This window comes from Lutra lutra, chromosome 4, assembly GCF_902655055.1.
Source record: "Lutra lutra chromosome 4, mLutLut1.2, whole genome shotgun sequence".
Lineage (NCBI taxonomy): Eukaryota > Metazoa > Chordata > Mammalia > Carnivora > Mustelidae > Lutra > Lutra lutra.
Window position 1 is genome coordinate 156,488,135 of NC_062281.1, and position 15,274 is coordinate 156,503,408.

General features: G+C 36.1%; 1 protein-coding gene across 1 annotated transcript in view; it reads left to right on the top strand.

Moving 5' to 3' along the window:
* EPS15 (epidermal growth factor receptor pathway substrate 15) overlaps positions 1-15,274 on the top strand; it is a 143,973-nt gene that overhangs the window by 42,255 nt on the left and 86,444 nt on the right. The window contains 3 exon segments of the mRNA XM_047725085.1: positions 1,980-2,045; positions 3,802-3,927; positions 5,951-6,010. Coding sequence (XP_047581041.1) covers positions 1,980-2,045; positions 3,802-3,927; positions 5,951-6,010 — 252 coding nt within the window.

The following is a 15,274-nucleotide window of genomic DNA, read 5'->3' on the forward strand; positions in this document are numbered from 1 at the left end:
CTTCCTATTGATAGGTTTTTAGCTTATTCCTAATATTTTATTATTAAAATTTTTTTAAATGCTGCAATTAATAATAACTTTGGATATGTGTCATTCTGCATGTACAGAAATATATGTGCATATTTTCAGAAGTAGAATTGGTGTTTCAGAAGTTTGTTCATTTGTGCAATTTTCATATATAATATCAATTTGCCTTCCACAGTGGTTGTACTCATCCACAATCCCTCCATCAGTTGGTTGAGTGCACTTTTGCTAACATACTATTAAACTTTTTGAACCTTGTCAATTTGAGAGGTGATAAATGGAACATTAAGTGTAGTTTTAATTTGCCCATTTTGTTTTATAGAGTGAATTTGAGTAGTTTTTCTCATGCTTATGAGCCATTTATATTACCTTTATGTGAAATGTCTGTTTAAAGCTTTTGTTATTTTTCTTAGGTTATTAGTCTTTTTTTTAAATTAAATTCTAGAGGCTGCACTCTAACACACACACACACACACACACACACACACACACACACACTTCCCCCCCCAGTTTGTCATTTGTCTTTTGACATCGTGGTGTTTTTTTTTTTTTCCCCCATAAGGAGGTCATTGTTCTTTATGTAAATGAGTTACTAGGATTTAATTTTTTTTATCATTTCTTTTTACACATTTATGTTAGTCTTTTTTTGTTTTTTTTTTAAGATTTTATTTATTTGTTTGTCAGAGAGAGCGCACAAGCAGAGGGAGCAACAGGCAGAGGGAGAAGTAGGCTCCCTGCTGAGCAAGGAGCTGGATGTGGGACTCCATCCCAGGACCCTGGGATCATGACCTGAGCCAAAGGCAGATGCTTAACCAACTGAGCCACCCAGGTGTCCCGCATTTATGTTAGTCTTGATATCAAATATGAATATGGATTCAAATTTATGTTTTTTCAAGATGGCTACTTTATAGACCTAATACAGTTTATTGAATAACCAGTCTTTTCCTTACTGATTTGAAATGCCACCTCAGTCATGTATTTTGATTTCTGTTTGGATTTTTCTGTTCTTTTTGATCTGTTTATCTGTATGTTCATCTCGTATTGTTTTAATTATCATATTTGGTAATTTGTTTTTACATCTGTTAGGGTTAGTCCTCCCTACCCTGACCCCTTTTCAGAAGTTTCACGGCTCTTACTTTTTTTGTTGTTTTAGATTTTATTTATTTAGAGAGCGAGAGAGAGCACGATTTAGAGGGAGAGTTAGAGGGAGAAGGAGAGGGAGAAGCATATTCCCTGCTGAGTAGGGAGCCTGACACAGGGCTTGATCCCAGGACCCTGAGATCATGACCTAAGCTGAAGGCAGACACTTAACAGACTGAGCCACCCAGGTGCTGTGGCTCTTACTTGTTTCTAAATTCAATATTTTTAAAAGTATTTGGTCTGAGTATTATGAATTTAACTTCAGGTTTGAAAATTTCTGCATTTGTAAGTTTAGGCATGGAATCAGAGGGTTAATTTAGGGATTTGTTGCCTAACTATGTTATTATAAAAATGTTTCAGATATATCCATCTGTCTCTACAAGCAGTTAAATATAACAACTTGGGCATGCTGTTAATAGGTTCATGTACTTGTAACTTAAGAAATCTTAAGTTGGGTTCTTGTCCCAGTTTGCTTTCCTTAAATAGTGTTGGGAAAAAGTCATCAGTTAACAGGGTCACAAATATTTTTGTTACATTGAGGTATCTTTATCTTGATATCAGTTGTAATAAGATTTTTTCTATGACACTTAAATGTTTCAGTTAGTGCTCTAATATCATTTATGCAGCTGAGATAACTCTGTTTTTGTTTCATTTGTATTTAGATAAAAGTCTAATAAAGTCGATGTAGAATAGTGTCCTGTGTGGTTTGAGTTCCAAATTTTGTATGAATGTATTTAAATCCAAAGACCACTTTTTCTTTGTTGTTTATTGATGTGAGGTTTTCAGCTCTTCATGTGCTCTATTTTCCTTTTTAGCTTGATACCAGTAGTCCTTTGCTAATCAGTGGATCTTCTGTAGCTGAGTTCCCATGGGCTGTAAAAGTGAGTAAACTTTTTAACTACTTTTTCCTTACCACTGCTTTGCTTCCTACCCACATAATCCTTGTCCCCTATTTCCAAAATCTGTTATAATCTGCAGGAGACTTTCATTTTTACTGTAGGGAAATACTGATATGAGAAATCTTTTGAGAGATCTTTGTCAATCATTTTGTGACAATTAGTATGGCTTAATCTCATTTCTGTTATAGTATAAACTAAAAATGGTTATGTCATAATCCTATTTCATGAATAGGTAGTTTACCTCACTGGTATTATTTCCTGTTCAAAAATTGTGGTTAATTGGATAATTTTCTTTATAGCTCTAAAACTCACAATTCTAAATGAAATCTTTTTCTGAAGTGGGTATTTTGCATTGTATCTATTTGGAGACATCATACTAGTTATAACTATCTTATCAGATTTTTTAAATTGTAATTTTTAAATAATATTAGAATCAGATGATCTTTAATAAATATGTACAGTTTTGTCAGAAAGGCATTTGGTTTTTATGTTTATGTATGCTTGTGTGTTCTTAACTAATTCTAAAAAGTATAGGGATCTGGCTTTGGGCAAATCATAAACAATAGTTTTTTTTTTTTTAAGATTTTATTTATTTTAGAGGGAGAGAGAGAAAGAGCGCACATACAAGCAGGGGGAGGGACAGAGGGAGAGAATCTCAAGCAGGACCCCCCCCCCCCATTATGGAGCCCAACCTCAGGCTCAATATGGGGCTTGATCTCACAACCCTGAGATCATGACCTAAGCAGAAATCAAGAGTCGGACTCTCAACAGACGAAGCCACCCAGGTGCTCCATGAACAGTAGTTGTTTTTTGGTTTTTTTTTTTTTTTAAGATCTTATTCATTTATTTGACAGAGAGAGATCACAAGTAGGCAGAGAGGCAGGCAGAGAGAGGGGGAGAAGCAGGCTCCCTCTTGAGCAGAGAGACGGATGTGGGGCTTGATCCCAGGACCCTGAGATCATGTCCCGAGCCGAAGGCAGAGGCTTAACCCACTGAGCCACCCAGGCACCCCTGAACCGTAGTTTTTTATGTTATACATGTAACTTCCCAGGATTTTAGGGAATGTCCTGTTATCAATAAGAAAAGGAATTCTTGCTTTGGGAAAAATGGGGGAAACTTGATGTTTAGTCCTGTGGTGGTTATTTTCTTTTTAAAATCTGAGTTTGAAATGCAACTAATACCATGTTGAGAAAGTCATAGAATGTCACTAATTAGCTTGTGTGTTCTCACAAAAGTTATTTCCTTGCTATGGATTTAAGTGAGAGGGTTGGACTAGATGCTCCTCTCAAAGCCCTTCCTATCACTAAAATCTTTCCATGAAGCTCACAGTAGAAAAGCAGACATAGTGTTCGAGCTGTGAAAGGAATGGAAGGGGTACTGGACTCTTGTGTAACTTCTAAATTGTTATTTATAATAATATTTTTTGATGAAAGCAATTTTTTAAAAGATTTTACTTATTAGAGAGAGAGAGAAGGAACAGAAGAAGCAGGGGGAATGGAAGAGGGAGAAGCGGGCCTCTTGCTGAGCAGGGAGCCCAATGTGGGGCTTAATCCCAGGACCCTGGGATCATGACCTGAGCTGAAGGCAGACCTAATGACTGAGCCACCCAGGCACCCGCAAAAATTACTTTTTAAATAATTTTAAGGATATGTTGCCTGTTCTTTGAGGATTTGATTTTTATAACTTCAGTTAAATGCGCATCACCACTATTTAACTTGTGATATTTTTTATATTATAGTCTGAAGATAAGGCCAAATATGACGCAATTTTTGATAGTTTAAGCCCGGTGAATGGATTTCTCTCTGGTGATAAAGTGAAACCAGTGTTGCTCAACTCTAAGTTACCTGTGGATATCCTTGGAAGAGTAAGATATTATTAAATTCTAAATGTAATCTTCATGTATCTTACTTTTGTATCTACCAGGAGCATTTATAGCTCATTGTTAAAAAATACTTAGGCCTTATTTTGAAATTATATTATTACAGAATTTTTTGTGTTCTGATTTAATATATAAAATTATTGCCAATTAATTTTATTTGACATTTCCTCTAAAGTGTAAGTGCTTGGAATTAGTTACATATATAAGCCCTTTGAGTAGGTCCTTTTTTCTTTGTACTGTATGCTCTGACTTCCCAGTTCCTTGATTTAATTTCTGGGGACCACCAGTATTTTGTATCTGCTACCTACTTCATAGCTGTATCATGGGGCCTTGCCATAAGGAATAGTTTCATCTCTGAAATCATTTGTTCTACTCTCTAAATAGAACTTCCCATTTTTCTAGATCTCTTTCATAAGTACTTGGAAGACTAATTCTTTGACTTCATTAGACCTTTATGTCTTAGAGTCCTTTACTTTCTCTGTTTTTCAAATTAATTTTTTTCCTCAACCAACTTAATCCACAGTTTGATGTTGATATCTTTGGCTCCTTTTGCCATGTGTTCTAACCTTTCTCCTGACCTGGTGAAAATCCATCGTTGTGTTAAGCTAATTATGTGCCTTCTGTGTGGTTGCATATGGACTGCTGAGAGTCTAATAAAATTGGTATCATCATAATTTCATGATCACCAACTTCAGCTGGGCTTTCCCTACTCTTGGACTATTTCCATACTGATTTCTCTCTAGGTCTCTTTGTACTTCAAACCTCATCTGCTCTCATTAACCCTCCAGCCATTTCTTTAATCCCTTGCTTGGTCATAATACATGGGGTCAAATCCTCTCTGCACCATTTCTTAGGTGTGTAACCTTGGGTGAATCATCAGAAAACCATGTATCAATTTTTTAATATTTCAAATGAGCACGATTGCCACTTTATAGGGTTGTAAGGATTAAATGTGATAATGTATATATTCAGCACAGTGCTTGGTGCATATTCTTTGATGCTAGCTGCTGTGATGCTGATGGTGGTAATGACTTTACCACCACATCATCAGTAGTACTACTGGGTCAGTGTTATAGGTTAGGTGCTCAATAAAAATTTAAAAGCCATTTTCCAGTATTGTTTCTCATTAATCATTTCTCTGCTGTGTGATCAGTATGAGATTTCTAAACTATAAATATAATCCTGTTTTTTTTTTTTTTTACTTGAAACTAACCCTGGTAGTAGCTTCCTAATGCATTTAGGGTAAAGTCCAAATTCCTTCAAGGCACTTAATGACCAGACACTTCTTTATCTCCATTCCAGTCTCTTACTTTCTCTTCCTGTCCCAAGTAAAATTTTGTTGAATGACTTAAATATCTTATTTTCAAGGATATAACATAGTTTTATAGCTGGTCTAAGGTATGGAATCTACTCTGTATTTAAACCAAATCTACTAGGTCCTTTTAGATTTATTTTTCCCTTGTAAGCCCTGGACATTAGCTGGTTCATAATTAATATTCACTGGATATATCTTTTGGTCGATTAGAGATTCTGTATGGAAAACAATAGTGGACTTAGTTGGAAATCTTTATGTTGAATACTGATTCTGTAACCTAATAAAGGTTGTGTGATCCTAACTAAATCATATTCCTCATGTCTAAAAGCTGGTTGATAGTATCACATGGAGTTGTTGCATGAATTAACTGAGATGATGTTTGTGAAAAAGCATTGTAGCTGTTTAAAGTGCTATGTACATAATTGTTTTCTTATTTGAAAGAAACAAATATTTTCTTTAAATTTTTGTAAGGAATTTTTATTTAAAAATACTTGTTTTAAGAATTATTACTTTTTCCAATAATAATATAGAATGTAATAATTTAATAAAATGTTCAGCAAAAGTGAGATTTCTCTGAGAAATAGATATTTTAATGTTTAGATGAAACTTTCCCCCCGATTTAAGTATTTGGTGTTTACAGGTACCACATGAAATGAAAGACCATTAATCTTTGTCAATTCTTTTGTTTTTAAGGTTTGGGAGTTGAGTGATATTGATCATGATGGAATGCTTGACAGAGATGAGTTTGCAGTTGTAAGTAACTTAATGGTCTTAAAAATCTTAAACCTCTTAATGGTTTTCTCCAGTGAGAATTTCCTTGTTTAGTTTATCCCCAGAGGAAAACTGTTATTTCCTTAAGATTGTTGGTAGGAGTATTTTTATCAAAAGTGTACAGGTAGTCAATAAATATTTTTAAACAAATGAGTAATAGAAAATGTATGTTCTTACCATCTTTATTTTATTTGACTTTAAGGTACATAGGGTTCGCTGAGTGGCATTGATCCTTTGTGTCCCATCTTAACCAGGCATTGCATCTCAGTACCTCCTTCTGCTATGGAATAATTTTACTTCAAATATACCCCCAGATTTTCACATTTGTTTTATTAAAGGAAAATATGGATAACACTATAGTTCCACTTAATGTATAGAGTCAGAGGAAGTTTTGACATCTTATCTGAAGACGTGTCATCTTTGGAAATTGGGGTTAGTTCCAAATAGAGTTGTATTCATCTCTTCCTTAAAGAGTAGATACAATTTTGTTGTGAGCTCATGAATAGTAAATCTGTAATCCCCCTTTTAATCTCTTATATGGAAACTAGTCTGTTCAGATTTTCTGTCTTTAGTTTGCTGAGAAATTATCTATTTCTTTGACTTTTTTTTTTTTTAAAGATTTTATTTATTTATTTGACAGAGAGAAATCACAAGTAGGCAGAGAGGCAGGCAGAGAGAGAGGAGGAAGCAGGCTCCCTGCTGAGCAGAAAGCCCGATGCGGGCTCGAACCCAGGACCTGGGATCATGACCTGAGCCGAAGGCAGCGGCTTAACCCACTGAGCCACCCAGGCGCCCCTATTTCTTTGACTTTTTAAATCATGATAGATTTGCATTATTCTTTTAAGATCCTCTGGGGTTGTAATTGTGTTACTTTCTCAGTCCAAATCTTATGTATTTTTGTCCCCTCTCATCTTTTATTGAATTTTATATAGTTTATAAATCTTTCAAAAGAGCCATCTTTTGGATGTAATTATCCTTTCTCTTATGTTTTGACCTTTTTCATTCTTTTCAGCTTTTATCTTAATTCTTTTTTCCTAGGTTCTTTTGGTTTGCCTTAAAAAAACAACTTTTGAAAATGAGTACTGAGTCCCTTTCTTATCATCTTTAATATTGAAAAAATTTAAAGCATGTATTTTCTCTTGAGTACAGGTTTAGTTGGACTCCATAGATATTGATATAAAGTATTCTCCTTTTTGCTACTTTTAATTTTCTTTTAAAGATTTTATTTATTTATTTGACAGAGAGAGACACAGCGAGAGAGAGAGAGAGAGAGGGAACACATTCGGGGGAAGCTAGAGAGGGAGAAGCAGGCTTCCTTCGGAGCAGGGGATTCCTCCTGGGACCCTGGAATCATGAGTTGAGCCAAAGGCAGTTGCTTAATGACTGAGCCACCCAGGTGCCCCTACTTTTTAGATAATTTCTAGGTTTTTTTTTTTAATCATCTGTTTAGGAATATGTTTCCTAATTTCAAAGTAATTAAGTTTGGTTTTAATTACATTTGTATATACCTTTTTTTTTTTAAGATTTTATTTATTTATTTGACAAGCAGAGATCATAAGCAGGCAGAGAGGCAGGCAGAGAGAGAGAGAGGGGGAAGCAGGCTCCCTGCCAAGCAGAGAGCCCGACTCAGGACTTGATCTCAGGACCCTGGGACCAATGACCCAAGCCGAAGGCAGAGGCCTCAACCCACTGAGCCACCCAGGTGCCCCCTACCCCCCCCCCCTTTTTTTAAAGATTTTATTTATTTATTTGACAGAGATCACAAGTAGGCAGAGAGGCAGGCAGAGAGAGAGGAGGAAGCAGGCTCCCCGATGAGCAGAGAGCCTGATGCGGGGCTTGATCCCGGGACCTGAGCCGAAGGCAGAGGCTTTAACCCACCGAGCCACCCAGGTGCCCCGTTACATTTATATATACTTTTAGCTTGATTAGATTATGCCCAGAGAATGTGGTCTTTAAAATCTCTGTTTAAAAATTTCTTGAGGTTGGGACGCCTGGGTGGCTCAGTTGGTTAAGCAGCTGCCTTCGGCTCAGGTCATGATCCCAGGGTCCTGGGATCGAGTCCCACATCGGGCTCCTTGCTCAGCAGGGATCCTGCTTCTCCCTCTGCCTCTGCCTGCCTCTCTGTCTGCCTGTGCTCACTCTCTCTGACAAATAAATAAATAAAATCTTTAAAAAAAAAAAAAAATTTCTTGAGGTTTTTTTTGTTGCCCAGTTCATGACCTGTTTTTACATATGTTCCCTGGATGTGTCAACATTTCTGTTTGGGAGATAATTAGACCTCTATAAACCCATCATATCAATTTTATTGAGTATGTTTCTGTTTTGCCTTATTTTTCTTTTTTTGCTCTTTCATAAGTTTTATTCTATTTATAGCCTAAGAGCCAACTAAAAATAGGAAGAATAAGTATTATTACATTTGGGGAAAAAAATACAGAAGTGGAAACTTAAAGTGACTTGAGTTGATGGTCCTAAGTCCCTAGTATTTTTATTTTAATTTGGGTGATAGTTGGGAAGTGGCAGGGGATATACCCCCTCACAGTGGCGACAAAATTTTTCCCGGCTACATGTTTGAAGTTGATTCATTGTTTGTGTGGTGTTTTGGGGAGAGAAAATGATACTTTGAGATTTGGCTGATGCTGTACTTTGAACGACTGTCCAACTCTGTATGTTAACTTTTTATAAATAGCTTTTGTGTTAAGAGCACTGGCATAAAATCTGGGGCTCCTGGGTGGCTCAGTGGGTTAAGCTTCTGCCTTCGGCTCAGGCATGATCTCAGGGTCCTGGGATTGAGCCCTGCATCAGGCTCTGCTTAGCAGGGAGCCTGCTTCCCCCTCTCTCTACCTGCCCCTATGCCTACTTGTGCTTTCTCTCTCTGTCAAATAAGTAAAAAAAAATCTTAAGAAAAAAAAATACAGGTGTAAAATCTTTGCATTGGTAAGATTTGTAGAGGTATTTCTTTTTTCTATAACTACAACAATTAAAAATTTCAAAGAAGCGTTTGTATAAGCACAGTTAAAAAAGATGGAGGATAGTATTATCCTCATTTGATTAACGGTAGTATGTGCTAAAGTAGGTGATTAAATACAGTTTATCTTATATGCCCTGAAGCCTTTTACTAGGTAACCTACTCTTTTTTAGAATAAGAGTAAACGTGTATTGAAAGAATAATTTAAGAATGAATGACACATTTATAAGAAGTTACTACTTTAAAAAAAATAGTGACCATCCATATGCCTTCTCCTAGATTTACTAATTTTAACCATTTTGCACATTTGATTTCTTTCTGTGTGCATTCCTTAGAAATTCTTTCCAGCTTTATTATACTTAGTGCCTTTAATTTTGGATTCCAGCTCATGTGATATATTTTTTTAAAGGTTTATTTATTTGAAAGAGAGAAAGTGTATACGAGTTGGGGGCAGTGACAGAGAGGGAGGGAAAGGAGAAAGAATCTCAAGCAAACTCCCTGTTAAGCCTGGAACCTGAGGTGGGGAGATGGCTCGATCCCATGACCAAGATATCATGACTTGATCCCAGGGTCCTGGGATTGAGCCCCGCATCAGGCTCTCTGCTCAGCAGGGAGCCTGCTTCCCTTCCTCTCTCTCTGCATGCCTCTCTGCCCACTTGTGATCTCTGTCTATCAGATAAATAAATAAAATCTTAAAAAAAAAGGTATCATGACTTAGGCCAAAATCAAGAGTTGGATGCTTAATCAGCTGAGTCACTCAGGCACCCCTCCTGTGATATTTCTGCTGCCTCTGTTCTCTTTTTATCTGGATTACCTGATATTTCTTATATTTATAATGTATCTCTTGAAAACAGCATGTTGCTGTGTTTCAGTTTTTTACCTCATTTGACAATTTCTGTCTTTTAAGATAATGATACAGATACTGATTTTTATTCCCCCTACCTTGTTTAGTTAACATTATTGTTTTCTCTCTTTTTTTTCTGTTTCTGTTGTTGCTGGTTATCAAGTAGTGATTCATTAAATTTTCTGCTCTTATTAAAGTGGAAATTCTATTATGTCTATTCCATTAATGGTTAATAACACCTATCTCTGTACTAAATCATACTTATTTCTCCAGTAGCTGAAAATAAGTTAACCTTCACTCCAGTAAAACACATCCTTTAGATTATTTTCACTTCTTTCTTCTTTACCTCCTAACCCCAGAAGATTTTAGAACATTTTTTTTTAACTTAAATTCTAGATTTTACTCAGTTAATTTAGTTCTTTTGGTTCTACGATTTTCCTTGTGGTTTTGTCAGTATCTGTAGTCTCACTAGCATTGTTTTGGTAGACTTTACCTGATAAATCTTTTCCATCTTTTTATTTGATGAACAACATAGTCCATACCATTTTTTTTTAACTTTTCAGAGTCTGTAACTTTTTTTTAAATTGAAATAATATGATTAACACACAGTGTTGTATTAGTTTCAGGTGTCCAGCATAATGATTCAACCATCCTATACATTGCTTCGTAACCACAATAATCACAATTAGTACAGTTACCGTTACCAGACAATGTTATTACACTCTTATTGATTATATTCCTTATGCTGTGATTTTCATCTCTGTGACTTATTTACAACTGGAAGTTTGTACTATTTAATCTCTTTTATATATTTCACCCATCCCTCCCCCCACGTCCCTCTTGGTAACTGCCAGTTTGTTCTCTGTATTTAAGAGTCTGTTTTCTTGTTTGTCTCTTTGTTTCTTTGTTCTTTTATTTCTTAGATTCCCCTCGTGAGTGAAATCATGGTATTTGTCTTTATCTGACTTATTTCACTTAGCATCATATTCTCTGGGGCCATCCATATTGTTGCAAATGGGAAGATCTCGTACTCTTTTTTATGGCTGAGTAATATTCCCATGTGTGTGTATGTGTGTGTGTGTGTGTGTACACCACATCTCTCTAACCATTCATCTCTTGGTGGGTACTTGGGATGCTTCCATCTCTTTGCTATTGCAAATAATGCTGCAATAACCATGGGGGTGCATACATCTTTTTGACTTAGAGTTTTGTTTTCTTTGGGTAAATACCAGTAGTGGGAGTTACTGGATCATAGGGTATTTCTGGTTTTAATTTTTTGAGGAAACTCGATACTGTTTTCCACAGTGGCTGCTCCAATTTATATTCCCACCAGCAGTGCATAAGGATTCCTTTTTCTCCACATCCTTGCCAACACTTGTTATTTCTTGTCTTTCTGATTCTGGCTAGTCTGACACATGTAAGGTGATACCTTGTTGTGCTTTTGATTTTCATTTCCCTGGTGTCTCCTTTAGTATATGATATTTTTTCTGTCTTGCTTCTATGACTCAGGCGCACTAGCTAGGTATCCTGTAGAATGTCTGCCAATCTAGGTTTGTCAGACCTTTTTCTCATGGATAAACTAGGGGTATGGGTTTTTGGAAAGAATATCACAAGTGTGATAATGACTTTTTCATCACATTTATCAGGTGATACGTAATGTCCACATGCCATTAATGGTGATGTTAATCTTTGTCACTTGGTAAAGATGCCGTTTGCCAGATTTCTTCACTATGAAGTTACTGTTTCCTCTTTTCCTGTTCTGTTCTCTGGAGAGGCAGACTCATGACTTTTTTACTTTGTATTCTGTCTTCATATCTTTGTACTGGGTTTTACATTCTTAATAGGCCTTAAATTTTTCTGTCAAGTAAGTGGTCTAAATTTTTGTCAGTAGCATTTGTTGGGTCCTCATGGGAAATGTTTTTGGCACTTTGAGACTTATTAACTGTATTTGTATTAACATGTTCCCATTGTACTGAAGTCAACTTGTTACATGGTTGCCGATTCTACCAGGTGGTAAACATAAAAGGTCTTTCTAGTTTTCTATTTCTGGTGCCTAGCACACTGCCTGGTGGCTAGAGATTTCTCGGTAAATATTTTGTTGAATTAAATTGATGAAAAAAAACTTGTATAACTTGGAATACATAAGAAATACCCATTATTTTCATCCCAGAATGCTATTTTGAGAAATTAAAACTGGCAGTTCAAGTAGATGAAGGAACAAATAAAACTCTTAAGGAAATTCCTAAAATACTGGTTCTCAAAGTATGGTCTCCCATCAGCAACATCAGCATTACCAGAGAACTTGTTAGAAATGCAGATTCTCAGGCCTTAGCCTAGCCCAACTAAATCAGAATTTCTGGGGTAGGGTCAAAGAAGCCCTCTTAGAGATTCTGATACCCACTAAAATTTGAGATATATTCACTAAAAGCACAGAGAATAAAAAGAAAATAAAGAAGCTACTGGTAATTGACTGCAGTAGTAAAACTAAAACCCCTCTTCCCTGCTATCACTGAGAAAGCTTAGGCTTGATTTTGCCAGATTTCATTCCTTTCCTTTCCCTCTCTTTCTTTTTTTTCTTTCTCTCTCTCTTTTTCTTTCTTTCTTTGAATATGGTGCATCATTTGATTTAGTTGCTATATTGTTTCAACGTCAGGCTTTGATGAGGCTAAAGTACAATATAATAAAAAAAAAATCACCCAGCAGTATACTGTTCACTTTCTTGTTATTTTATTTGCTAGAAAATTTTTTGGCTTCACTTTCGTCAGGGAAACTATTTTCAGTGCAACATGAAATTAATGATAATTTTTTTTTTTAAATTTCCAAAAAATGTGTTGCCTGTTGGCAGCAGATAGCTGACATGGCCTTTTTGCTTCTAGTGTATCCTTTTCCAGGAAATGACTCCCATCTGTAGCGAGAGGAATGCTGACCTTTAATGTGCATGTTAGTCACTTCTTTTTGCTCAGTGCCAATTTAATAATATTGCCTATATCATGAATTTGGTTGAAAGTATGTGCTAGCCAGATGGTTTTCACTCTGGAGTTTCAAGCTTTTGAAGATAATAAAGTTTGTGTGTTTCTAAAACTAAATTGAATTCTTCAAGTTGACTAGCGAATGGGAAGAGGAGAATTCTTGGTTTGGGCCAAACGGTTAAATATGGTCCCAGGACAAAGAGCATCAGCATCCCTGGAGACTTCTTAGAAATTTAAAATATCAGGCCCAACCCAGACTTAGTGATTCTAGAATTCTGGGAGTGGAGCCTAGAAATCTGTGCTTTATAAAGTTGTTCAGGTAATTCTGATACCTGCTACAATTTGGGACCCACTGGGTGAAAGGTTAGTTTTATCCCTTGTAGAGAACATGGTGTTATAAAATTACATGTGTACTCCTAATGAGAAGCTGATAAATCTGAGAAAAACCAGAGCTTTGTAGCCAGATCTTTGTTTGAATCCTATACTATCAGTTCTTTAAAGGATATTAGGCAAGTTACTTGGTATTTCTGAGCTTCAGTGTCTTCATATATAAAATGATATTTCTGAGGGCGATTACAGACCTGTACCCCTGGGGCTAATAATACATTATATGTTATTAAAAAATAAAAAAATTTTAAAAAATGTTATTTCTAATCACAGAAATCAGGGATCAGTGTTGTTGTATTAGGTGCTCAGTAAACACTGATTTGAAAGTCCCATAAAACTTAACTTAGAATTGTAAGCAAACTTTTTTGGGGAAAAATGTTATTTTCAGTGGAAGAAGAATAATTAAGAAGTACTTAAGCTTCTTCCCAGTTGCTGTTGGAATCTTTTTGTAGGTTCCAGGTTGTTTTGAGCAATTTCATATGCTTGAAGATTGTCGTGGAAACTATCTTTTGAAGGTCTTGAAGGTGCCTTGACATTCTCTATGTAGGTTGTTCCACTTTGTGCCAGTGCTTTATGTATTTAATAATTAAAGATAATTTTTAATAGGTAATACATTCTCATGGGTGGGACATCAGTACAATATAAGAAGATATTCAGTGGAAAAAACTCAGTTCCATCCTTGCCCTCAGTGCTCCATTTATATGCACTCTATAACCAACCACTTTTCTTAGTTTCTCGTTCATTCTTCTAGACTTCTAAAATGCAAATATAAGCACATATGAATAATCATTATTACCTTACTGCAAGAGATAACACACTATACACACTGTTAGACACACTAACACTGTACTTGGATAGCTTCACATAAAGAGCTCTATGTTTCTTTTTTTTTTCCCCTCCCAGGTTAGCTTTATTGAAGAACTACTTTACATACAGTGAATTGCATTCAATTTAAGTATATAATTTGATGAGTTTATTTATTTATTTATTTAGATTTTATTTATTTATTTGACAGAAAGAGATCACAAGTAGACGGAGAGGCAGGCAGAGAGAGAGAGAGAGAGAGGGAAAGGGAAGCAGGCTCCCTGCTGAGCAGAGAGCCCGATGCGGGACTCGATTCCAGGACCCCGAGATCATGGCAGTGAGCCAAAGGCAGCGGCCTAACCCACTGAGCCACCCAGGCGCCCTATTTTTTATTTTTTTTTAAAGATTTTATTTATTTATTAGAGATCAAAAGTAGAGAGGCAGGCAGAGAGAGAGAGAGAAGGGGAAGCAGGCTCCCTGCTGAGCAGAGAGCCCTATGCGGGGGGGCTTCATCCCAGGACTCTGAGATCATGACCTGAGCCGAAGGCAGAGGCTTAACCCACTGAGCCACCCAGGTGCCCTAATATGATGAGTTTTGATAATTGTATATTATTTGTGAAGGTACCACAGTTAAGATAATGTTTTTAATGGTTTTTTGTGTGTTGGTTTTCTTTTTGTTTCATAGTATTTTATTGTATAGCTGTATCATAATGTTTTTAAACCAGTCTTTTGTTGTTGAGCACTTGGGGGCTGCTACAAAGAATTCTGTGATTAACAGTCTTTTTCACACAGTGTTTTTTATGTAGGCAGGTAAGTCTGAGGATAGATCCCAGATGGGGGATTGCTAAGCCAAATGAGAAGTAAATAAGTTTGGTAGTTGTTGCCAATTTGTCCTTTATAGGCTTGGTATCAGTTTGAGCTCCCACTAGCAATGTCTGAAGGTGCCTGTTTGCCTAGTCTAGTTAACAGTGTACATTATGAAACTTTAGATATTTGCCAGTAAGTGGAAAATGTATTTTAGTATAGTTTTAATTTGAAGTTTTATGAAAGTGAGCATATTTTTGTATCTTAAAGAGTAGACAGTCTGTAATTCTTACTTTCCTGTAAAATATCTGTTTTTACTCTTTACCCATTTTTCTATTGGATTTTACCTTTTTCTTCTGTTAATTTCTAGGGACCCTTTTTAGGAAGATTAACTCTTTTTTTGCAGATACCTTTTCCCCAGGTTGTTTGCTTTTGACATTGCAAGACTTTTAGTTGAAGGGTATGTGTCTGAC